Here is a 26414-nt window from a genome sequence, read left to right as displayed (position 1 = left end):
AAAGAATTTTGAGTAAAATGAAGAGTTGCAAAAGCCACTCGCTTACATATTGCGATGTTATTGTTGGGTCTTTTGAGGAGGAGATGCATCTATTTAATTACATAGTAATTTTAGGCAAATCTTTCTTGTGGACTTGTCGATGTGAAGAAACATTACCTTTGTTGATTCACTTTATAAGAAGTTTGGTAATTAAATATGAAACTGAAAAACATATACTTCAAATTGAATAAAACGAATTTGTTTAAAGAAAAATAGAAGATTTTTGAGGAAACAATTTTAACTAAAGTTAAAGTCGGACAACGCTACTATTAAGGAAAATCGTTAAATTAAATAAGTACGTAGAAAAAAATTGACAATATGTATTTTCTTAATTAATTCAATATGGTGTCATTGTTAACTTCTGTAAACCAAACTTTATTCATTTTTCTGTAACTTAATTGTTGAAAAAAGAATTGTAATTGTTGTAATTGTGGAAATAAATGAATAATAATAATAATAATAATAATAGTAATAATAATATAATAATAAAAAAAAACAATAACAAGTGCAGTAAATGGTGTCCAGTCGATTCGACACAAGGTCGTTTCGATACAAATCGAAGTCAACTCGACATATACACATCTTAAGTCGATTTAAGTCGATTACATTACACTAAAAAAAAAAAAATTACCGAAAGAGGCCTAAGAAGAGTTCGACCAGGAGCCATAATCGGGGACGGAGACTGTAAGCGCGCGCCATTTCTAGCATTGGGGTTGTCCCAGGAGCCATAATCGGGGACGGAGACCGTAAGCGCGCGCCATTTCAAGTATTGGGGTTGTCCCCATGATATGGGACAATAATCCTATTTTTAGAACAAATTGCGCCATCGCCTGAGGCACACGCGCGTACATGCTGCGAGGATTTTTGCGGAAGTCGCGCGGGGGAAATAGCGTCCGAAATTCCCGAAATTTTTCATGTTTTTGGCCCACAACTCAATGCGTTTACGTCTGTTGGAATTTTGCTTAAGTATTTTCGTCGTAAGCTGCTCCAGTTTGAGGAAGTAAGACAGTGTCGAATTTAGGTATGTTCCGCTTTAAGCTTAGATATATATCGCTGACCAAGTTGTGTTCCGACGGATGCTTCTTTTACATGAGCTGTACATTACTCCACTCTAAGTTTCACATATGTTGAAGATTAACAGCTTTTCCAAAACACAGCAAAAAAACTAGTTGGGTATATTTGGATATAGCAGCGTTTCAGGACTTCAAAGTTTCCCTCCTCTTGCCACAGGCTTGCGAGGATTTCGCCAGAGTCTATCTCGACTGAAAAGTAAAACAAAAAAATAATTGCACGTTTGAGTTTCGTCTGAATTGTGAGCAACGCTTGATGTTTTATCAAGGCCCAATAAGCGATAATAAAGTTCATGTCGGTAGATGCTGCTCAGTTTTGTTTGTGTAAAAATCCAATAAATTGTCTGTTGTCGATGAATAAGAGCGCCCGCCGATGCGTGTAGTATATATGATAGGACAAATACTATAACAACGTTCATTTGAACACAGCAAAAAAAGGACCGGAAATATAGCTCACGTCTCCCATCATAAGCATTCATTATTTAAACTATTTGCATGCATCATCAATTCTACTTTTCTTATTTTTCACTTTGTAATCAGTAGTAGTCATATGCGCCTGCACGGGGCTTATTTTTTGGGACATGTTAACCGATTTGCCCTCCCCGTAGCAGGGACAAAGCTTGGCAATGCGATTTCGACCCGCTCGCCTTCAACGACAGTGAAGCAAATCGAATCCTTCGTAACTTAAGAAAAAAGATGGCGACTGGCACGTTCACCCATAATTCATAGCGCACGAAAACTTTAACAATGCTCATAAAGACGTACAGAAAGGTTCTAAAATCTTCAAATTTAGTACACACAATGTCGTTTACACCGGGAAAATATTGCAAAAATATGGCTTTCCTTGTGACTGATGAGCTGTGTTACCCATAATTCATAGCGCACGAAAACCTTATCAACGCTCATAAAGACGTACAGAAAAGCCGTTCTAAAATCTTCAAATTTAGTATACACAATGTCGTTTACACCGGGACAATATTGCAAAAATATGGCTTTCCTTGTGACTGATGAGCTGTGGTAGGCTAGGTTCGCATGGAGTCGAAGTCGGGGGTAGCTTTGTCGATATTTTTTGTTCTAGACCCAGTTTTCGCGTGGCCAGAATGCTGAGTGTTTGTAGAAGAACGTCTGCTACTAACGCTTGCTACGCAAACTACCGAACCATCAAGCACCGCACTCCTTGTTTCAAGCTCTTCGCCGACTAAACGCTACATCGCCTGTCAACAGCCCATAGAAACAGGGCAAGGAATACATTTCGTTTCACTTTTACAATTTCAGATGACTTACATCAACAAGAATCCACCGTAGGAAAAAAGATGGCGGCTGTACATTCTACCACAATACCTTGCAAACCTAACACAGCCTGTAACGCACAAAGAAAGCCAAATTTTTACAATATTTGTCCCTGCACGAAGGACATTGTTTATGCTAGGTTTGAAGATTTTGCAACTCTTCTATACGTTTTTATGAACGTTGTTAAGGTTTTTGTGCACTAAGAACTATGGTTAAATGTAGCAATCGCCATCTGTTTTCCTACAGAGGATTGATCAGAATCAGGCAAAGGCCTTTGAAGTCAGAAGTAGACTCTAAGAGCTCTTTGTTTCAGTGCGACGCGGGTTTAAAAACTCAAACTTACAAAGAATGTATGAGCTCATTAGCGCTTTTGCCACCCAGATGATTTTGCAGTTTTTGAAAGCCAATTTCTCCTCAACTATTACACCAAAATATCACCAGTTACTAAATTTTACAGGCTCTTTAAAAGTTTGTAGTCAATCCGTATTCAGCGTGATGACTTCTCTGAGCAAAGTCGTATGTAATGAGGAAAAATCTAACCAATGACGTAAGCAAAGATTCTCCCACTACATCATGAGTGCATTTATCCAGTCACGTGTTAGATTCGATGGAATTTTTCGACGTTGCGTAATCAGGAATAAATGTTTTGTAGCTCGGCGACGGCATGGTCATGATCTGTAGTCAGAAAATAAACTCTGCTTGGCAAATGGCCATGATTCGTCTAGAAAACAAACTGTACGAGTTGTGTGCATTGCCAAAAGGCTGAGATTTGTGGTCAGACTGGTTTATTCACTGGTCATTACTAATTTATCCTTTTTTTGAAGTTGAGAAACAAATACAAACACAAGGTAAAATTATCAAAATAAGTATTTGGCGACGCTCTGCCTAGCAGTGTATGGGTTTCTCAAGAAATATTTAAGAAGTGTTAGCGTTCTGGAATTGAAGCTTGAGTTTCGCAGACAGTTTCAAAAAAACGTTTTTCCAGTTTTACGAGTCGCTGTCGTGACTCGTGAATTATAATCTATTTATCGCTAGTTCAATTTCGCGTGTAGATTGTTTAATCTCTCATTCGATCAAACTTTAAAACTTGTGTTAAAAAAAAAAGAAAAAGATATGAACAGGCTCATGTTGTTTCAGAGGGTGGACCATCAACCTAAGGGATTGGAAATTTCCACTAGTTATCTCTCATTCTATCCATCTCTTATTTTATACTCTCCCTTCAAACAAACAGCTTTCGCAGAAAATACCCTATACCCAATATGAGCGCACTGCTATATAAATCTTTGATTAACATTGTAGGTGGTATTAAATTAAATACAGAGAAGACAGATAAGGTAAGATCTTTATTTAGACACGGTATTTCGTTCTCGACTTAATAATATTGAATTAAATTAGTCTAACTACCTAACTTATAAATCATTAATAACTACTGCAATAAAAGAAATGTTAAAAAACCTGCTTTACAAGGAAGCCATGTGTAAAAGCAAAGTAAAACTTACATATTGCACTTGCAGATGAACGATTAGGAAATTTGAAAAACGGTTTAATTTGGTACAGGAGCTCTTGATTGTCATTTGTACGTGCATTAAAAGAATCGAATTAGCATATAGGGTCATGTAGGAATCGACGAATCACGACAGAAAACAATAGAAACGTAAATTTTATCATATGACCACATACGCACATTGTGTGACGTATTTATATCTTTTTTTAGCACATTGTGTCACTTCCATATTCGTATACTCGTTTCCAGGCTGCTCTCATACCTGTTCACCACAAAACCCCTCTTATAAAAGGTCACGGGAATTGGTGACCCGTTGTGCTTTGTTCACCTGTTGTAAACGATTTAGTCCGCAATAATGGGCATTTTACTTCAAACGAAATATCTGCTTCAAAAAAACTTTCACATAAAAAAACGAAACAAGCGGGAAACTTTGCAAGAGATTCTCATTCCAATATGGTGGATTTTGCTTCTCCTGCTCATAAAACTTAGCGTGCGAACGAAGGAGCTGCCGGCCGTGACAGACAGTGAAATACCCACAAATAATGTGTCCACGCTGGGGTTGTCCAATTCAGTACCGCAGGGCAATGCAACCAGCAAGCCAACAATCGGTTTTGTCATCAACAACGTTCCGAACGCTGATCGAGTGATGGAGCTGGTGCAAAACGCATCTAATGGCGCCGTGACCTATCTCCAGTTTAACAGCACCGACAGCATGGCGAACTATTATCGAAAGTACAGCGAAAGTTCAGGCCTGCAACTAGGGATTGAATTCGCGAAAAGCAAGAACAAAGGCGTTGCTTACACGATCCGTGTCCCTGTGAAAGCTGTTCCGTCGACTGAAAACAAACTTGCAGGTGAGCTGAGGATGAAAGTCCGGGGGGTGGGGGACGGGGAGGGGGCAACTCCCATATAAGAAGTACAGGGGTGTTCGTCGTACCTTTCAGGGGTTAAAGAAGCGCTTTTGGTATCTCCTAAGGTGTTCAGCCACAAAAGCTGCACAGCAGGAGGTTTTGGGGTATTTTTTATAAATGTGTTATTTTAGAATTGGTACCTCCTAGGGGTGAAAAGAAATTTCAAGCCATGCCCACATGACAAGATCTTGTTACCTTTTAGGGGTTCCTTTCAAAATTTCCAAATCACTTACACCAGTTGTCAGTATTTTTGTCTGCTGTCTAGACTTGAGATGACTACGTGCCTAGAGGCCATTACCAGGTCACCAGGTCTATAAGCTGGATAGTCACAGGAAGTGCTAACTTTGGTAATGTGTTACCTTTGTGTAGGGGTTAGTGAGGGAGCATATGAACTCCCTTATGGGGTAGGTGGCCCTCTGGAATTTAATACTAAGAACATATGGGCATGCAAGGGGCGTAGGAACATTTTTTAGTGAGGTAAAGGAACAGGTAGACTTGCCACAAGTCGACCTAATGAGTTTCAGGGCAGCATAGCTAAGTGAACAAAGAGAGCTGCGAGGTGTTAGGTTGCGAAGCGGTGGAGCGAGCGAGAAAGGTGTGAGAGGTTGACTTGTTTGCATTTCTGCGGCAAAAATGAGGAGTGGCGTGACTCTCAACTGGTGTCTCAGATTACATTTGTGAGTGACAGAAGTTATCAATACACTGCTCCACTCTCTGCACTTCCAATCAACAGTTTAACTTTTAATTGAAATCTTAAATGTCCAGCAACTGTTGTTCTGAACAATCGTCTCCTACGTAAGACCCTGAAATCTGGGGTTTCACTAATGTTTTCAGATTGATCTGCCCACTCACCTGCCCATCCATTCAGTCATAACATAGTCCAGAATCAACAACTAAGAGGTATTTAAAAAATAGTAATAATAATTCAAAAATGGCCTCTCTCCGACTCCCCAGAGATTTTTTCGTCCCTATTATGGTTGTTTGTTTGTTTACTCCCTATTGAGTTGTTTGTTGACTGCAGAGCAATAGTAAAATGCAGACTGCATACCACGGGTAAACTGCTAACTGCAGTCTGCATACTTTTTAAGTATACATGTTAACATTAACAATTTTCTATTGCTGAGAGCTAACCATAATCTGACTAACCTGGACATTTTTCAGACTAACCATAATGCAAGTGTGCACTCCAGTTAGATTGAATATCACTTAGCAAATTATACTGTATTAAATTCCTGTGATAGTGCGTCTCAAAAAAGTTGTTCCATGAATGATGGGTAACCATTCATGGTCTGGTTTCTGTTGTGAAGATCACACATGTAATGGCTTACATCACTACAGAATTCCAGTCACATATTTTAGCTGGTCATTGTTGTAGTTAACTTTGACAATAATTTTGCTGCTTTTTATCTCCTTTAAGACCAAGGCAGATGTCATGATATATCGAGGTTTTCTGACCCTAGTGATTGTCCTGCCAATTCTTACATCGTACTGAAAGTTGCTACCATACAAGCAAGTATTGATGCTGCTATTACGAAGGTGTGATACCATTTCGGTGGTTGCCTGATTTACATATATAATGTTTTGCATTTCAAATACCTTATTTTATATTTTATTTCTATTTATGTCAGTTTAAATTATAATAATTAAAAGGATAGTTTTAAGATGATTTCCAGTCCATATTGTGCACTCTCAAGAGTTTGTTTATGTTTTTTGTTTTGTTTCATGCATGTTGTCACAGAATGTGAACATTTCGCAACTACTCACATAAAGTAAATTCAGTTTCATGTCAACTGCTGTCATGGGCACGAAGCGACACGAAACTTTATGTTTTGTTCTTTCTCATATCATTTGATGAAACAACTTTGCAGCTGTAAAAATGAATGAAGCAGTTGGAAAAAGAATTTGAAAGCCCTTAAAGATAAGGGTTGTGGTTTGTGATGAATAATATTGATTTGCATTCTATCAAGTGAGGTTTTTGTATGTTTATAAACATTAGGGTTGTGAGACTATGCAGTATGGACTGGAAATCATCTTTAAACACAACTGAGATATGTAAAGTAAAATATTACTGACTAAAGGCCTGTTTACAAGGAAAGGGTTACTCTAGAAGGCGGGTTACCCTAGCAAGTGGGTTATCCTAGCACTCGCACTTTTCCTCTTTTTTTCTTCATTGTGTTTACAAGGCAGCTAGGGTTACCCGGGTAGGTGGGTTACCCTATCTGCATGCTAGGGTTACCCTGGAAGGTGGGTTAACTTTTTCCGTTGTGAACACTCCAGGTAGGGTTAACCCGCCTACCTGGGTTAACTTTCTAATTGTTTCCAGACCCTTTGAGCGTAACCGTGCATTAAGTTGTGGGGTTACCCTACCTGTAAAATTTTGCTTGTAAACCCGGGCTATCTTTTGCCCTCCAGCTAGGGTTAGCCCACTTGCTAGGGTAACCCTCCCTCCTTGTAAACAGACCCTAATGCAAAGTAATTTCCTTTATTCAGTGACTGACATAAACCACTGACCACTCAATTGGAAATTAATAAATGTGTCAGAGCGTTTGTAGCCATTCTTAAAATTTTACCTATGATGCTTAAATCATCATGGAAGAGTTAACAGGTTGTGCACTTCAGTCTCAAATGTCTTTTAAACTTGCTACCATACCTGGGTTTTTGAAACAGAGATTTCAAATAAAGATTGTTAGTTAGGACCTTTTTCTTTTTCATTTCAAGGTTGAAGCCAATTTGCCTTACTACATTGTGCCAAACATCCAAACAAAGATGATGCCGAAAGAGTCTTACACGCCGTCTCTACAAGGATTTTCCTACACTGTGTTGATTTACATTGTGATGGCGTTTGCACCTTATGTCACTGTTCTACTCATCAACTTGGTACAGGAGAAGGAGAATAAGCTTAAGGAGTTGATGAGAATCATGGGCACGTCAGATGTCGCCTACTGGTTGTCTTGGGTCATTACCTATGCTGTGATCATGTTCTTTGCCGTGCTCATCATGAATGCCATCACCATACCAGGGGGAATATTTGGCGGGAGTAATTACATTGTGATGGTCATAATATGTTACCTGTATGGTATAACCATCATCATGATGTCCTTCATGTTCACACCATTCTTCAAAAATGCCAAGAGCGCAGGTCTCTTTGCGTCATTAATAACGACAATATTTGGTGCAATCGCTATTCCTCTGATCATCGTAGATGTACCCAACCCTGTGAAGTGGGCATTGTCACTTTTTTCACCGACAGCATTTGGTCTTGCTATTTCACAGGTAGTGTGTCAAACTGCGAGTGCTAAATATTTTGTCAATCATGTTAAAATTCTCTAATAGCTCATGGTTTAAGAATAGTTTTTATGGGAGGGAGGGTTCTTAATTAAGGGGGGCTTTTTAGCCTGACACCAAGCCTAGTTCACAATTCACTCGGGATGTTGTTGTCTTGTTGGTGAAAAATGGTCTGTTTGCAGAGGCTGGCAGCTCTACAATGATACTTGTCCATTGTTTGGGAAGTGGTTTACTTGATGAAATGTCCATCATCATCTTTTAGAATGTTCAAGGTGGAGGAAATAGGCATTAGCAAATACAAATATTCAGCTGTTGGGAGGCATCTAGAGGAACATGGTCTGCCTAGGGATAAGAAATTCTCTGTCTTGAAAAAATGCAGATCGATGTTTGATTGCTTAATTTTTGAAATGCTCCTCATTAAGGAGTAGAAAAAGACTCTATTCATGTCAAACATTTTACGTGACTCTGTGTGCAAATACCTGACTGAATCAGATTATATTATATTAAAATATTTTTTTATGTCTCTTAGGAATTCTTTTACAATTATATTTGCACAGTTTTGATCATCTTTGACTTGATAAAGATGTTAAGCAAATGTTGAAACATTGTCATAAAATTTTCACTTTTTTAAACTTTTAACCAGATGGTTTTAAGGTTCTCAGCAAATATACAACTGTAGCAAAACCTCTTTTACTACACAATTTATAAAACCCTAAAAGTTCAACATAAATGTAAGACATCATGCCATTCAGGAATCCTCTCCACTGGGTTTACAAGTTTATAAATCCCACAATGTTATTTTAAAACTGCAACTGTGTTGTCACTTTTTTCCTTTTATATTTTCAGGCTGTTGACCTGGAAGGTCTACATTTTGACAATTTGACCACCAAAGGAACATTTCCAGCCAGTAATCTCATCGTCATGTTGATAGTTGACGCTGCTTTGTATTTCGTGTTGGCGCTGTACTTTGATGCAGTGATTCCTGCTGAGTATGGTCCACGGAAACCCCCGCACTTCATCTTCATGCCTTCTTTTTGGAAAAGTTTATTTCCTGCAAAAGACAAAAGGAATGTTCCTGCAAGACAGATGTGGTCAAGAGTGCAAGAGGCCTCTGATGATATTGAGGCCATGCCAGCAGCCATGCATGGAAATGAAGTAATAAGGTATTGAAAACAAAGGTTACCATGAAACCTGTATGAAATGGACCGGACCGGAACCCTTATTATGAGCAGTCTTTGGTATTACACTGTGTCCTCTTGATGTGGTGTTATTATTATTTTTTTTTTTGGTTTGGTTTTAACCCACGAAGACAAAAGAAGAGAGAGTAGAGGGACAGATCAAAGGTTAAATTATTAAATTGAAATGCGATGAAATGCAAAAATTATAAGGGTATTTCAAAAAGGCTATTGCACAACATATCAGATCCTGTTTTTTTAAAAGCAGACAACCTATATTAAGTGGACACTAGTGAGGGTCCTAAGGGTGTCTACTTAATACAGGTTTCACTGTATTTGTTCAGTAGAACAGGTGGGGGTCATCACAGAACAAATTTTTACTCATTGATAACAGCATGAAAAATTTAAAATAATTGCATTGAAGTGATCACAACTCAAAGCAAATGTATGAGAACCAAATTAGGGGTCTTTAAAATTGGATATCGAGTTTAGATTGTACTTGAATGGAAGAGAAGAGAATATCATTGCTCTATATTGGTGAGAGCCTGCTCAATACATTTTCTAAAAAGCAAGTCAGTAAAGTCCTGCAAATTAAACATGCAAAGTTCAAGACAGTATTTCATTATTTTGCAATTTGTAGTTGCTGGATGAATACTTAAAGTTTTGATTGTCAGATTTTATTTCCTTTTAGCATCCGCAAATTGAGGAAAGTCTACCACGGAAAAGAGGATGTAGTGGCAGTTGATGGTAAAGGATTATCTCTCAATTTTCTCATTCAAAAATCAGGAATCTTGCTTTTCCCTTCTCTGCTTTGGCACTTTTTATGTGCATGATTAATAAAAAACTGTAGGTGTTACAGTAAGGACACTCTTGAACCCTGAACACTTAACATTTTCTATTAATGACTATGGAATAAAGGCTCTTCTTACAATGTATAATATAAGCATTTTTAAAGTGTAAAAACACTAATTTTATACTCTACTTGTTAAAAGGAAGAGCAGGCACATTCTATGGTCACTAAAAAAGTATAAAAACTAACAAGTGTTCACAGTTCAAATGTTCTTACTTTAAACAATCTGTGAAGTAAATGAACTCAAAAAGTCTGATAAGCTCTAAGGAAGTTCACCTGTTGACCTAAGGAAGGAAGTTCTATCTGTGGTACATGTAATTCCAATGCCAGTACACTTGTCATGCTCCTTTAGGAGTCAGTATGGACATCTATGAAGGTCATGTGACAGCACTGCTGGGTCACAATGGAGCAGGCAAAACTACTCTGATTGCTATGATGACAGGAATGGTTCCTGCTTCTGAAGGCAATGCTACTATTTATGGATTGGACATCACAGACCCTATTCAGATGCAAGAAATAAGAAAGCTTATTGGTAAGCTAACAAGGCTCTCGTGCCATTCTTTAATGTCTTAAAATGTTCATGTACTTTTTAGTTTCTGATAATCTCTATGTGAATGACATGATGCCCATATTGTTAGGTGCCTACTGTGGCTGCTGTAATAGCTCCTCGGTAGACTAGCTTTGTATACTCACAGTTAATAGAGGGGAACAGTTATTAAGCCTGGCGAACATCAAAGGAGCAAACAAAGATGCCAAGATTTACATTGGAAGGTCCACAACTGTGCACAATCTTTTGTTTTACGTTCATGCACTATGCATGAATCATGTTTTACAATCAAATTATTGGTTTGTTCTTCAGTCAGAAGTAAACAGCTACTGAAGATTACAGGGTTCTGTGCAAAAAAACAAACACCAGAAAACATTTTTGGGCTTCGTAACCATTCCAGTCTATTAACAAAAAGGGTATACTTGACCACTTCATTTAATTTTTGTTACTTTCTTGTTGAGAAAATGATAACTGGAAAACCTGTTCCAATCTTATAAAATTTTAAAGCTTATAAAATACTAGAGATCATGCCATGTTCATGTTTTATACACAATATTAAGCTTAGTTGTAGATGTGACCCCTTAGTAGGAAATCAACAATTCTTCTTTTAATCAAGACAGGTACTTATTGTTGAAAACACTTGTGAAGCAATAAAGTTTGAATTTTCAATGAAAGGATTGTTCTGATGTTATTTTTATTCGGCATATGGTAAATTTTTAATTAAAACTTTTAAGCTTAAACTGATGTTTAATTTTTTTTTTCTGTTGTTTCTTGTTTTTGCAAGGTGTTTGCCAGCAGCAGAACGTGTTGTTTGATTTCATGACTGTGAAGGAACACTTGCAGTTCTATGCTGGGTTGAAGGAAGTAGAAGCAGAGGAGAGAGATGATATGGTAACATGATTCATTTTGGCTTAATCACAACAATAAGCTATTTTTGAAATGTCAAAAGTCTAGCATAGCTCCAAGGTTTAGGAGAAATAACATAGAAGTCAAGGGATGAATAAATTATTTCTTCTTGTTTTAATTCCCCAAAATTCAGTCTTACCCAAGTTCACAAAAACCTACCTGGTGGATGACAGGCATTAGTGGACACTCAACATCCTTGACATCTACTGTGCCAATCTCAACTTGCTACTACAATGGAACCCTGCCTTACAGTCACCTTGTTAATACAGTCACCTCATTATCAAGGCTACTTTATTTTATCCCGGCAAAGCGCCAATGCATTTTGTTATAAGAAAACCCTGTTAATGCAGCCACCCTGTTAATACGGCCAACGGCCACATTTTGAAATCCCAACCTGTATAATCCTTTATGTTTGTTTTACCCCAGTTATACGGCCACTCAAACCAGCTATGTTCATCTTTCCATTGTTCATATTTTATACACACTGATTCAAGTTTAAATTGTTTTAAAAATATATCAGCATTCCAAATGCTTATTAATGAACAGTTGTGTAGAAGAGCAATTGTGATATATCTGTTAAAACATCACTCAAGTTAGACCAGTGATGAAGTTTGACCCTACCCCGTTAATCCAGCCACCCCGTAAATATGACCACATTTTCATGGCCTGTTGGTGACTGTATTAATGGGGTTCCACTGTATCTGGCTTCATTGCTCAGTCAGAAGAACAATGCAAACCCTTTAGGGAGATCAAGAGAATTTATCTCTGACTGTCTCATGTGGTTTGCTGTTTCGTTAACAGGCCTAACCTTGGGAAGGAAATCCATGGGTGTATGTTCAGGACTTAAGATATTTACTATTAATTTTTCATTCCACACACTGTGCATCTTTAACCTTGTTTACTATGAATTTTCATTCAAGGTGAGTTCACTGTTGGAGGAGATTGACTTGGCTGACCAACAGGACACTTTGTCAAAAGATCTGAGTGGAGGCCAGAAGAGAAAACTTTGTGTGGGCTTGGCGCTTATAGGAGATCCAAAGGTACGTATCAGTTGTTATTCTGTACAAGCATGGGTTAGAATAATTGTGTGCAAATGAAAAGTTTTAAATTCAAAAGTTGCTGCATGATGTCTCCTGGTATTGAGAAGTGAACTCAACTGAAAAAGGTGTGCTTTCTGGTTTTGACTGACAGATTTCCAATGGTGGCCAGGCATGAAGTGGGAAAAAATAGAATATGGTGAAAATAAAACCAAAAATCATTTCTTTGGCCTTCGTCTGACAAAGTTGCATACACAATTAATTAATTGGAATAAACATCATTCAATTTCTAACTTCAGAAGTTAGTAAGATTCTCAAATGCTAAGAACTTTCCCTGGAAGTTCACTTCTCAGGGTACTAAGTACTAGGTTGTCGTATTTACTTGAAAATTGATGAAGAACTGATTTCTCCTTAAAGTATCTATGCATAACAAAGTAGACAGGTGGTAAGAAGAATGAAAATCGTCATCTTATATAAGTGGATTATTCTTGCAATGCACAGTGTATCACTAAATTCTTAAAACTACATGTACCTTACCCGGGAGGAAAGACTCCCTTATAAAAAGGGTGGGGTGCTCGTGAGAAGTTTTGAAAAGTACCCCTGAGAGGTACCGAGATCCTGTTTTGAGGGCGTGGCTTGAAATTCTTTTCAACCCTAAGAGGTACCAATTCTTAAACAGCACATTTTTGATGAGTTGTGAATGCGACAAAAATGAAAAATCAGTTGATCATCAAACTGATCTCCTCCCATATTTCCAGTTTGGCTCAATACCCTAAAAGATACCGTGGAAACTCCTGCTGTGGACCTATTGAGGCTACAAACCCTAAGAGGTACCAAAACAGTTTTTTTAACGCCTAAAAGGTACGACGAGAAACCCCATCCTTTTCATATACGAGTCCTACGCGAGTGTCTTAGGGATAAGGAATGCGTCGAAAACAGTAAATAAATGAGATTTGACGCTCATGTGTTTATTCTCACTTTTAAGGTGGTCATTTTAGATGAACCTACAAGCGGGATGGATCCATATTCTCGGCGCCTCCTGTGGTCTTTGTTAAAAGAAAAGTGCAAAAACAGGGTGGTCCTCCTTACGACCCATTTCATGGACGAAGCTGACATTTTAGCTGGTAACGCAGATGTTGAATTTTCCTATTTTTCCTTATAGATCATGGACTGGTTTTCTTTGTTTTCTTCGTTTTGATGTGATATCAGCGTTTTTGGGACCTAATTTGATTGACTTATCGAATTTCAAGTTGAAAGATTTCTAACACACAATTAGATTATGAGCTGAAGATTTCTATCGCGCGATAGTTGACGAAGGCCCAGCACAAGTCAACTATCCCGCATAGAAGTCGAGAGGGAATAATCTAATTGTTTTAGTATAAATCTACTAGTCGTTCAAACCTCTATCTAAATCCTCCTCATAGGCACTTCGAAAACTCCAAGAAGCGGCCGTCATTTTGTTAACAAGGGTACACTGCTACGCTACTCACTATTTATCACAGAATAGATAGCGAGTAGCGTAGCCAATCAGAGAACGGCATTCGTGATAGAACGCTAATAGATTTATACTAATAGTCGTTAGAATACTGTAGCAATTGCTTTATTTAATCTGAAATTTTGATTGACGTTCTTGGTTTCGTGCATGGCTCGATTATCGCTGCAGAACTACTCTGGACCCTGAGGAAATCATAACCTGGTTTTGTCACTGGATGTGCCTGTCAGTGAAATGCTAATCCAGGTTATCAGTTCTTTAGACCAGTGAGTCAGGGCACTTTTTAAGTGATATGCTTTTGTTTTCTGCAGATTACAAGGCTATTTTATCCAGAGGAAAAGTACGCTGTGCGGGAAGCTCACTTTTTCTCAAGAACCGCTTTGGAATTGGATATCATTTGAAGTGAGTGTAGTAAATATAGCGTATTGTAAATAACTAATGTCATGTAACGTACTGTAGTTAGGTAGTGTCGTATAAACTGTCCACAACCCTTTATTTTCTTGTAATGTAGCGCAATGTACATGTAGTTAGATTTACAGTATGTACTGTGTTGTTAGTAACAAGCATTGTATTGTAAGTAAATATAATGTAAAATATGCAGTGTGACAAAGAAAAAAACAAAACCGAAAAAAAATTGAGGTAAGTTCTGTAACTGACTCTTTGAACTCGAAAGGTGGATTTACTTAGAAGAGCGTAAAGTAAAACGAGCGTAAAACGAAAAATAATTTTGGAGAGAGAGAAAATCTAGGAACTTAAACGACGGTGTAAAAACCAGAGAGTAAGAACTACGGAATTTTTCGTAAAAGGTCATCAAAAAAGGCCAATTTTGCGGCGAGGTTTGTTTGTTATACATACGTGAAAACATTACTTGTTCATTGCAATAAGTAGAGTTGCCACTTCCACAAGATAAATTTACTGTTAGTATACAACAGATATATTGGCTTTCTGTAACGAATGCCGTTCTCTTATTGGCTACGCTACTCACCGTCTACTCTATTGGAGATAGTGAGTAGCCTAGCAGAGTGCGGCTGTTAACAAAATGGCGGCCGCTTCATTGCGTTTTCGAAGTGTCTGGGAAGAGGATTGTTCAGGTGGTTGTTTAAGTTTTGAATGACTAATTAATAGATTTATACTAAACTAAAACAATTAGATTATTCGTTCTCGATTTCTATGCGTGATAGTTGACGAGCGCGCATAGAAATCTCGAGCTCATAATCTAATTGTTAATTATATCCAAGAAAATGTATCATGTTTGCAATTTTTCATTAGTATGGCACTAGCAGAAGGTTGCGACACGCAGCATTTGACTGAGCTTGTTCAAAGCAAAGTTCAAGGAGCCGAGGCTATTCGTCACCATGGTAAAGAAATGGCGTTTGCTTTGCCCATGGATCAAGTATCACGATTCCCAGGTAACTAAAGTTACGTTTTACCTGAAGCAGTTAATAACAAGGCAATAATCATAACATGTTCGTTTCCTAACGTCACTTACAGGGACCGGCACTGTCACCGTTTTTAGCAAGATTTTCGAAATCTCAAAAACAGGTATCGATCTTTGGAAGCTGAACAATAATGGTTTTATTTTGTAGAGCAGTACTCGACAAATGATTAGAACCCACGAGGAAGTGAGGATGGTTAACGATGGCGAGGATGGAAACGGATTGTGATATGGATTTTTGAAAAAGCGTCAGGATGTCAGTTTTTTCAAGAAATTTTTAGTTAGAGCTAATTAAGTTCTTATTATATAAATTTAGGGACCATTTCGTAAATTTATAACAGTTTTAAGCAAAAAAAACAAAAAAAAAAACGTGACAGTGCCTCTTTAATATATAACGCCTGGTAAGACCTTGTTATCCCAGCATGAACCACTCTACATCAAGTTCTTGCTTTGTTTAACATTCCTTCAAGAATTTCAGTGGACCTGCACCTCTTTTGAACAACTACCGTATAAGCTCCCTCGCTTATAACCCCCTACAGCTTATAAGCTCCCCCTGGTTATAGGCCCATCTACCTGTGAGCCGAAAATTCATTCGGTTATAAGTAACCCCGGATTTAAGCCCCCTCTAGCTTTCCTTGTTTTGAATTTGTTCTTCTTGGATAGACGCCGCTCCCTTTATAAGCGCATCTAAAAGCCCTTACAAAGTTGTATAAGCCCAGGACGTATACGCGCCAGTTATGGTATTTTGATTCTTTTTTGTTAATCTGCACCTCTTTGTTCTTAGCGCTAGGGGCATTGTTTGTGTTCTTTATCTATTGTTTCTTTTGGCCAATTATAAAGAACCTTGTTAACGGTACAGGTCGCCCCTAGAATCTGAATTTCTTTGCTCTGGCAACTTTTGATTTTTCCAACAGACTTCTTACAAAAAAAAAAAAGAAGAACGAAACAACATTTCGAAATTTCTTGCACTTTTGACTTGCTGGCAAAATTTTCATCTGGTTTGATAGTTATGAGACTTAATGTTGGCTGTCACGCAATGTATCTCCCCATTGCGTGACAACCTTGAGTAGTGTACGAGGCAAGACAAAATGAACAAAGGTCAATACGTGTAGCAGACTCTTTCAAATGACTTGATACAAAAACATGCCACCTCGAAGCGTCTAAATTCTTGATACCTTTAGTTGTTATTGTTGCTCCCTGTAGAGTTACTCAAGGCCCTGGAAGATAACAATGATAGTTCTGAGGTCTGCACAGCCCCTTTACTGGGCGTGACCAGCTACGGTGTTTCCATGACAACGCTCGAGGAGGTTTTCCTCCAACTGGAAGAGACAAATGAGGAAGATAGCGAGTCTTCATTAGAAGACGAACCTCCGGTAAGCTGAAAATTTTCAAGGGTGACAATTGTGTGGTTCGACATGGTATTTAAAAGTAGATGGTATAGGCAAATTGTCAGGCTTGATATATTCGCTACTTCCTGAGAGTGGAGGCAATATAGGGCAATTCCGAATTTCATTTTGCCTCTGTGTCAAAACGGGTCTTCGTGGGGAACCATTCATATGGAAATGTGTTCTGCCTACTTTTTTATTTTCATGCAAGTCATCGAACTCATTTTCATATGAAAGGTTTTGCATGAAGATCAACCTCTTTCCCAGGGTCTTTTCCCCCAAGCCAGGGAAAAGACCCTGGGAACGAGGTTGCATGAGGACTCGTTTTGAAACAGAGGCACAAGGTAACTCGGACATGGCCTATTCTGTAAGCTCTGTCATATTGGCTATCCATTTTAGTGAAAACATGATACAGACATAGCAGTCTCCTTGTTTGCTGGTCTGACCTGTCACGCTCTATAATCAATCATTTCTTAGGAGTTCTAGTTTCTTGTAGATGACCTTTCAGCGTTTGAATACAAACGTGACTGTAATTGGACTCTCAAAGTGACGGCCTTCGAGACGATGAGCCTCAAGACGAAATCCGATAGGAAATCGAGCAATTTCAGTTTTTTATGGACAAAAACCTCGTACCGGAAAAACTTTAGATACATTACAGTCCTTTTTGCATTTTCTAAAAGCTAAAGATATAAATACAGTTGCCTGAAATAACACCAAAAACAATTTACCCTGCAAACGCGAGAAGATAAATTTCAAAGTTTAGAGAAACTGTCGTAACACAGGTAAACGTTCATCAGTTTCATTTCATCAATTCTTTCAAGCGTTTCATATGAACTTCGAAATTTGTTTTTGACATTTGTTGTTATAAATGATTTCTTTTGAGAAGATATTTATCAAAACAGTCGCACAGAAGTTTGAAATACAATGTAAATAACCTTGGTACAAAGTTTTTCTCCTCTTGTTACTCGAACTTATGGTGGATTCCATCTTAAAGCTTTTTGGTTTGGAGCCAGAGGCCTATTGTTTCTCTGCTTTTGGAACCAATTTCATCGTTTTGAAGTTTATGTCCATTTTTCTATCGTCTGTTTCACAGTTTACGAGGCAGTGCTGATATTTCTCACGATGCTTCAAAATAAAGTTATTTCGAATTGTTTATTCTATTCTGGTAGACGGGGGAGAGTAATCAAGATCTTCTCAAACCTACGGATGCCATCGATGTTGAAGACGGAGGCTCGAAAGTGTCAGGGTCTGTCAATGCATTGCACAAGGCAGGGGTGGAGCTAAATAATCCGGAACTGAAGGAAAGTACACAGAAACCGGTATGGAAGGCAAAACAACAGCTGCTAGGGTTACTAATGGTATGTTATTGATCGTAGATAGACTAGAATGGCATGGCGTGACTTAATTTCAACTCAGAATGCTGACAGAGGCAGCGTTGGTCATGTGATATCTTTTAACCAATGAGAGCAAGGATGTCGTACATCGTCAAGGCTAATACAAATTTTCCGCGCGTTTCGCGGGTTGCACATTTTCCCGCGGTTTTCGCAGGTTGCACTTTTTCACTTCATTGGCAGTATTATAATAGTGTCAGTTGCATCATTGACAGTCTCGGTACAGTAGTTGTGTCTAATCCTCAATGCCTGCTATACAATGCAGCTTAGATGTTCAAATCGCTGCAAAAATAGGTAAATTTGCCAGCACTGACTGAGGCACTTTTTATTGTGATCCTTTTTGTAAGAAGGAAGAAATGTAGGGTTTATAAATCCGTTGTTGTTGTTACTACTGATTCTGTAATCTTTGTTGCGACTGGTTCTTTTAAGGTGTTTATATTAAAAAAATTTTTTCAGACGTTTATACTCTTAGGAAAGGTATTGACTAATCTATTGAGACGAGTCAAGAGAATTTACATGTTTACACAAGGGATTTTAAAAGATTTGAATTAAAATGGCTCCCTTCTTCTTATACTTTCACAGATTCGCTGGTTAATGACAATTCGTACCCCAGCTAAGGTGTTCTTCCAAGTTGTTGTTCCTCCCATTCTGTTGATCGCTGGTCTTTCGATACTCCGTGGAAGTAAGGACAAGGAAACGTCGGCAGCATCTGGACCACAACCCCTTGAACTGACACCTGATTTGTACTTGAAACCAGGAAGTAACGCAGATTATGCCACCAATGCTCTTCTACAGAACTCGACCAATCATGCCATGGGCTACGTAATGGCTTACTTGGCTGAATATAGTGTTGGTACCGCGCTGGTATCTTCTATAAAGAGTGTGTTGAGCAGTTCATCTCATGCTTTGTATAACTTGGGATTTAACATTCGAGAGTTTCCGGCGGACTCCAATTTGTTGCAACCCAGTGTAAGTATGTTTTCCTTGACTAAACTTACAGCGGTAATTAGAGCAATAAGGCACAAGTTTTATTTTTTACAGAATTCAAATTATATGCGCCCAAACTTTCTGGGTTGCATGTCCGGACGTTTCCAGTGGCTAATAGAACAGCATTTTCCATAATTTCCAGAAAAAGGGAAAACGAACTTAACGAAATTTTCGAAAATTTCTACTGGAAATTTCTGTTCCTTTTGATTTTCACCCCGGAATTTTCGGTTGGATAGTTTGCATTTCGGAAATTTGACAATTTTCGGATTTTCCAAGGACATTTTCGTATCATTTTCCCCCGGTTTGAACCTTGAAGTCCTGGAAATTTTGGTTGAATGGAAAGCGCCCTTAGATTGTGGGTTTTACCCTCAAACTGAAACACGCAATCTTATTGGAGTGCAAGATGTCCCAGATAGGTGTTACAAAACTATTGTAAATAGTATTGCGAAAGGGAAACGAGTTTCAGTTTGAGAGAGCAAGGGATTCGTCTAAGTGATGGTCTACACTACTTAAGTCCAGTGCAAGTGTGCAACTTGAACCTCGAAGACATACCCTTGGTTATTTAGCTTGAATTAGACTATTTTTTTCACCTCATCTTCTTTCCAGGATCTTTCTTCAAGTATCGAGATGCGATACAACGACACAGCAGTGCATTCTGTACCTCTTGGCATCAACATCATTGGATCCATTCTAAACATGAATGCGCTGAAGAGTCAGAATAAAACACCTTATCCACTGGAGACGACCATCCTTCCATTTCCTGGCCTCAAACCAGAATGGACTTACGACGCTACGGCATTCACGTCCATCCTGTTGATTGGTTTAGCTCTCATTGTTATTCCAGGCGGCTTTGGTATTTCGGTTGTAGCAGAACGCCAGGTAAGAATAAATGAAAACTGCGTAGCGCCAACGTAGATGAATAAAGTAACTCTGTCTTTTTAGTCGCTAAAATGTCGTGAAATATCCGACGTTTCGGCATCGTTATACAACAAAGAGGTTTGTCGGGCTTCATACCCTTTCCCCATATTAACTATGATAATTACAGCGGAGAGTTTTTACTGGAAACACGTCATTTACTAGTAAGGAAGCTCAGTCACGGTATTTTGAGTTAGTTTGGCCTCCTGAAAAATTATCTTTAAATTGAAGGAAAACTGAAAATAATATTTTATTGAGATAGAAAACCCCAAAAGGGATACTAATAAACCATAAAGGAACAAGGATGGTTAAGGATGGAGAAGATTAACACGGATTACAAACGACGACTTTGAAAAATGTAGGCTAAACTTTTAACGCAAACCGTGACGTAACTCCTTTAAGTGTGTGCGTCTCATTGGTTCGTTTCCTAATGAAGATTTCATGAGCATAATCAAAATTGTTTTTGGTTTGCAGGAGAAGATTCGTCACTTACTAAGGGTGTCTGGAGTGTCGTCATTTGTTTACTGGCTGGAGCTCTTCATCTCTGATGCCATCATATTCCTCATCCCAATGGTGTTAATGCTGATACTCATCCCAGCCTTCCAGCTACCCTCGCTGTCTCCTGCCCCCGCCATGGTCTGCCTGGTGATGGCTTTGCTCCTGTATCTGCCCTCGGGGATACTGTTCTCTTACCTTATGTCATTCCCGTTCAGTTCGTGGGACGTAGCCCAGCAAGTTTTGCCCAATGTCTTCACCTTTGTAAGTATAGCGCGAGTTCATCCTGGAAAGTCATGCAATGATTGGACAAATCATTACAAATGATACATTGTTTGTCTTGACAGCGTTACATGAGGTACAGAAATTGGACTTGATAATCTGTAGAGGTGAAAAACACAAACAAAACGCGTTCGTGAAATTCTGCATTTCTGTTTGAGATACAGTAGAACTTTGCTATCCTCGAAACATTTTCCCTTGAACATACTTGCCAGTCACTTACTATCGGCTTATGGCTGAACCCCCGAAAGCATCTCGAACTATGTTTCAGATAGCGGGATTCAACTGTATGTACAGTAAGTAGGCTCGGGTAGTACATTTACCCTGCAAACGTCAATAGCTCATTGGATAGTAGGACTTCAATCAAAGAAAATCAACCATAGCCAGTCACTGCAGTGGTTAAAAAAAAAAAAAAAAATCAATACTAGAAGAAAAAATGTGTAATCCATAACATATGTAATCCAGAAAACTTGTAATCGAGGTGGGTCTGGAAAAATATGTAACCCGTGGCAAGCAAAAGGAAGCCGTGACGAGTGCGTGTCCATGGCAGCGCGGGAAAGAATCATAAGAGCTGGTGATCTGTGGCAAGTACAGATAACTATTGTGTGATCTGTGCAATACGCGGAAACTAACGCTACTTAAACAGCAATCTCGTTCCCAGGGGCCACGATCTTTTTGGTTAGCAGTAACCTTTAGGCATGTTCAGAAACCGTTATTGAACTTGAAGAGCGTATGCGTAAAACCTCACTCTTTTGCATCCTTTTTTCTAGGCTGCTTTAATCCCATTCATGTCGGTGTCGTTAGTGGATATGACAGCAAGCCGTGATACAGCTATTATCATTCACTATGTGGCTGTATTTCTGTTACCTCCTTATCCAGTCTTCGGAGCTTTGTACTATATCGAAACCGTGAGTATTCTTAAAGGAAAATCTTTAAATACTACCAGACGTTTATTTATCTCAGAGTTTTGCTGTAACATTCGACAAGCTCATTTACCTTGGGTGAAATTGGCTCGCTTAGAAGAAAAATCCTCGGAGGGAATCCTTAATTTGTCATACCGCAAGAATGCAAATCTCTTGTTTTCTTGTTCTCACCAGAACTTAATTGTTTGTTTGTATGTTTGTTTAGGTGTACAGGTACCAGTCCGCTATAGCGTTTTTTACAGCCAATGGTGGATCAGTTGATGTGCAAGTCACTGCAAGTGATTACTTCAAATGGACTAAATACAATGGCATTCCTGCTGCGTTGATTGCTGTGAGTTCTTACGACAATCCTTAAGCGTTGTTTTGTTACTGTTGTGACGGGTTGGCCTATGATACGACTACAGTCAAACCTCCAGTTGCGACCACCTCTCGTAAGCGATCACCTCTCCTCAACGACCAGTTCTCCGAAATACCAAAAGATTTCAAGTCAAATCACTAGATTTGGAACCTCTTGCAAGAGACCACCTCTCGCAAGCGACCGCGACCACTTTTAGAGCTAAAAGTTTGACATTTTATTTTGGTTTTTTACCTCCTGTGAGCGACCTCTTGACAGATAATAGAGCAGAAATTGGATAATATGGTGTTGTAACATTATCGGATTCCTGGTAGACAACGCCTTAGATTTAGTAGAAGTTCCTTGTTCATTTGTTAATGTGCTAAAACTACAACCAAAGAGACACACACAGTTACACACGCGTTGTTTTGTTACTATTGTGGCGGGTTTGCCCACGATACGACAGGTATGACTGTGGTACAACTGCAGCAGAAATGCAGAGACTGTTCAAGAGAGGATGAACGTTAGAGGGTTAATTCCCTAGTCCACGACAATCCGCCTTAAGTTATTTTTAGATCAATCCCGGTTGCGGAAATCTTAAGAGGGTCTGGAAATAGCAAATCATTTGACGCGGATTTTGCTCATGTAGACAGGCCAAACGGGTTCACACCCATTTAAATCCTGCACGAAACCATCAATAGCGTTATCCGTGGAATAACTGAGTGCCTACAGAATATCTGCATAATATCATGATACCTTGTCTAAAAATAACTTGAGAGTTACCTTGGGAATAAGTCCTGTTTGACGTATTAACATTGTCATCCCCCATCCTCTCTTGGACTTATAAGTTCCAATGCATTATCGTGTTTTGCCTTTTTTTGTATAACACGACTATTGTACAATTGTGGTGTCAAAGCCACGACTCTGACTGTAGTACGACTCTGCTATGAATTTGGTTTGGCAGTCTGTGACTTGGCTGCAGTGAGATTGCTATGACTGTGTTTGGAATGTGGTGTAAGCACGAGTCCAGTATTGTGTTTTGCTTATCACAAGAATATTGTGTGATTGTAGTGTGACTGACAAGACTGTAGTATAACTGTGCTATGAATACGGGATGCCTGCCTGTGACCTGGATTGAGACTGATATGACTGTGCACGAGCACTATAAGATTGTGTTTCGCCTATCACAAGAATGTTGGGTAGTGTGACTGCCAAGCCGACTGCAGTGGAACTGTGGTTTAGCTGGTTTGATTGTTGAACGACTGTTGGACTGTTGAGCTGTTGAACGTCATTCAGCTAGACAATTGCAGAGCGACTATAGCTCAACCTTAGTATTGTCTTCGCGTATCTATCTTTACTGGGTTTTAATTAATATCTCATTGCCTTGTATTGAATAATTACTTAAGATTCTGTTTTGTTTCTCTCAGCCTGTCTTTCATACAATCCTTTTCGCTGTGCTGATCTATATTCTGGACCAACGAAATGTCGCCGGTAAAGCCATGTGCTCTTGTACTTGCAGGTATGTTGAGTCATAATGAATAAACATAGACCCTATATATTCCTAACAGGGGCTAAGTTTATTGCCGAGGGAGAAGAAACCAGAAAAGGGAACAAGAAAGTCTTTGATCACTTGCTACGTGACGAATCCCATGACCTCTGGAAAAGATCTTTTCATTGTTCGGAGCCAGGGCCGAGCAAGTCCTGGGTAGCATCTTGAACAGAGGATCCTATTATCCCGAACCACCCGTTTATCACATACAGTTCATCCCGCACCATATTACCAGTAAGTCTCGTACGGCCCTTACTTCCTGTTAATCCCGTACCGCCTGTGCGTGCCGTAATCCCACACGACCTGTACTTTCCAAATAACCAGTGACATATACGGTCCGTACCCTCTGTTATCATTTAATCCCGTAAGACCCGTACGTCCCGTTAATCCCGTACGACCTACGACGAGTTGACTCCCATATGACCAGAGGGTGGCTTGAGTCCCCTGTCTCTCGACACGTTAGCTTACTCTTCTACGGGCATCTCTCAACACGTGGCCCTTATAAAGACAAAATACTATAATATTAGAAAAGAAGAGAAACAGAAGCGTGTTGAGGGATCCTTGCAGATTTTTAAAACAGGCCGCAAAGAACGTTACCTGCTTTCTGCGAGTATAGTTGCATTTACTTTTTCAGTGGCAAGAAAAATGGTCAAGTTGGTGGAAGTCCGAGCCTCGTGCGATCTGACAGCGTTCGGTCACCGGAACCAGAGGACGACGACGTACGAAGAGAGAAGGAGAAACTGCTAAACAGAAACGAAACTTCCATCGAAGAGTCCTCTTTCTCCGTTATAATCAAGGCAAGTTCAAGAGCGCAAGAGCTCGATCAATCACAAGTTCCTCCCCCACCCCCGCCCTTTGCATTACGCCAGGGTTTCTCTAGTTTCCTACTGGCTCGGCACACAATCCTGAGTGTGACAAGCCCAAAGACGGTCTTCGTAGAAGGCTAGGGTTTCCCAGGAATTTGTTAGTTCGCATTTATACATCTCAGCTGAGGAAATTACTATGAAAGCGGGGTGACTCCATCTACCGTTCCGGCCAAAAATATAACAGATAATGATAAAACACATGGAATTTTATTAGGCATAGACCTCTTGATCTTCGAGTCTAACCAAATCGCGCCTCTGTTATTATCACACCCACTACAATATTGGGGTCAAACACCATCAGTTCCAACAAAGAGCTAAAGCTATTATTTAATTGTGTTGTTTAGGGGTTGTGGAAGAGATTCAACACTGGCAGGAAAGCCAAAACAGTTGTCAAAGACCTGTTTTTTGGTGTAGAGCGAGGAGAAGTCTTTGGACTTCTTGGACCAAACGGAGCTGGGAAGACAACCTCTCTGAACATGGTAACTGGAGACCTTCCACCAACAAGGGGAAAGGTAGTATACAGTTACTATTAAGATCACGTGTAAAGGCTATAAAACTTGTTTGCATAGTTGCCGTAGCCAGATCACAGGTGACCAAAGCGTACGGGATACAGTTTGTAATGTATGTTTGGTAAGAGCTTCTATGGATTTGAAATTCCATCAAAGAATCTGGGAACTATCCCCATTTTTTCTTTGAAAAGCTTCAAGAAAGTTTAAAATCTTACGTGGTATCCTTTTTCTGGTGTTGTAGCGCTTCTGTGTGCGATATGATAGTTCATCTCGTGTTTATACTATATAGGCGCATAAAACAGGGGTATAATTCTTCTGGACCGATATGCGCCTTTAGTATAAGAAAGGGCGATCTGAACTGGACCGTTTTATCCGAATTTCTTTGTACTTTTAAGCGAAGTATCATTAGTCAATCTTGAAAAACTGGTCAACAATTCGTTTAGCTTATTATGTAAGCGGTATTTTTTATGTATTATGTATTCAGACTCTGTTCTTTGTTTTCTTTATCAAGATCTATGTAGCGGGTTATGACATGAGCAGACATCCATTTGAGGCATTCCAGCACATGGGCTTCTGCCCACAGGCAGACGCACTCTGGCCGATCGTGACACTGCAGGAACACCTTGAAGCCTACGCCAGGATCCGCGGCGTGCCATGGGGTGAAGTCAAACGACTTGTCGGGCAGTAAGTTGAAAACGTTTCAATGCCTACAGATAGCCAAGGCTAGTCAAGACAAAACGTATGCCAGTTGGCTCCGACGAGGAGCTGACGCCCAAAACGTCAGCTTCAGACTCAGTTACCTTAAAAAATTGAAGTTGATTATTGACCTCAGTATCTCCAAAAATAAAAGCAACCAAGTAGTGAGGGGTGTGGGGGGGGGGGGGGGCGGGGGGGCGGGGAAGGGGGGAATGCTCATCAAGCTTTAAGGGGGTTTGAAGTCGTGTTTTGGTCCTGTCTAGCAGAACATTCCATTTCGGTCAAATATTTACAGTTGCTATGCATGGTACAGTTTTGAAGTAGGCCACACATGGAAACTAGTTTTCAAAAATAGGTACACGTATAGATATTCTCCTGAAAAGTGAGTAAATTCCTCTTAAAATAAACTAATATATAATATAACTAATTAAAATGGAAATAAGCAGTGGTACAACCAGGGAGTGGCTACTCGTCCACTGTTTCCTGATCAAACTTGAATTTAGAGGTGTTGGTTTTTTGTGGGGGGTGGAAAACCGGAGAACCC

At 39.3% G+C, this 26414-nt stretch overlaps 1 protein-coding gene across 1 annotated transcript in view; it reads left to right on the top strand.

Moving 5' to 3' along the window:
- Positions 1-4016: 4016 nt before the first annotated feature.
- LOC145489464 (cholesterol transporter ABCA5-like) overlaps positions 4017-26414 on the top strand; it is a 28364-nt gene continuing 5966 nt past the window's right edge. Inside the window, exons 1-22 of the mRNA XM_081468444.1 lie at positions 4017-4757; positions 6232-6350; positions 7533-8087; positions 8946-9262; positions 9966-10021; positions 10477-10656; positions 11456-11562; positions 12498-12617; positions 13600-13738; positions 14418-14508; positions 15376-15515; positions 16745-16914; positions 18096-18284; positions 18900-19286; positions 19911-20183; positions 20694-20978; positions 21764-21901; positions 22122-22247; positions 23678-23769; positions 24434-24596; positions 25010-25177; positions 25686-25858. Of these exons, the coding sequence (XP_081324570.1) occupies positions 4259-4757; positions 6232-6350; positions 7533-8087; positions 8946-9262; positions 9966-10021; positions 10477-10656; positions 11456-11562; positions 12498-12617; positions 13600-13738; positions 14418-14508; positions 15376-15515; positions 16745-16914; positions 18096-18284; positions 18900-19286; positions 19911-20183; positions 20694-20978; positions 21764-21901; positions 22122-22247; positions 23678-23769; positions 24434-24596; positions 25010-25177; positions 25686-25858 (4487 nt within the window). The 5' untranslated portion in view covers positions 4017-4258. The remainder of the gene's footprint in view (positions 4758-6231; positions 6351-7532; positions 8088-8945; positions 9263-9965; positions 10022-10476; positions 10657-11455; positions 11563-12497; positions 12618-13599; positions 13739-14417; positions 14509-15375; positions 15516-16744; positions 16915-18095; positions 18285-18899; positions 19287-19910; positions 20184-20693; positions 20979-21763; positions 21902-22121; positions 22248-23677; positions 23770-24433; positions 24597-25009; positions 25178-25685; positions 25859-26414) is intronic.

Source organism: Orbicella franksi, chromosome 6 (genome assembly GCF_964199315.1).
Source record: "Orbicella franksi chromosome 6, jaOrbFran1.1, whole genome shotgun sequence".
NCBI lineage: Eukaryota > Metazoa > Cnidaria > Anthozoa > Scleractinia > Merulinidae > Orbicella > Orbicella franksi.
This window is presented reverse-complemented; position numbering and strand designations above follow the sequence as displayed.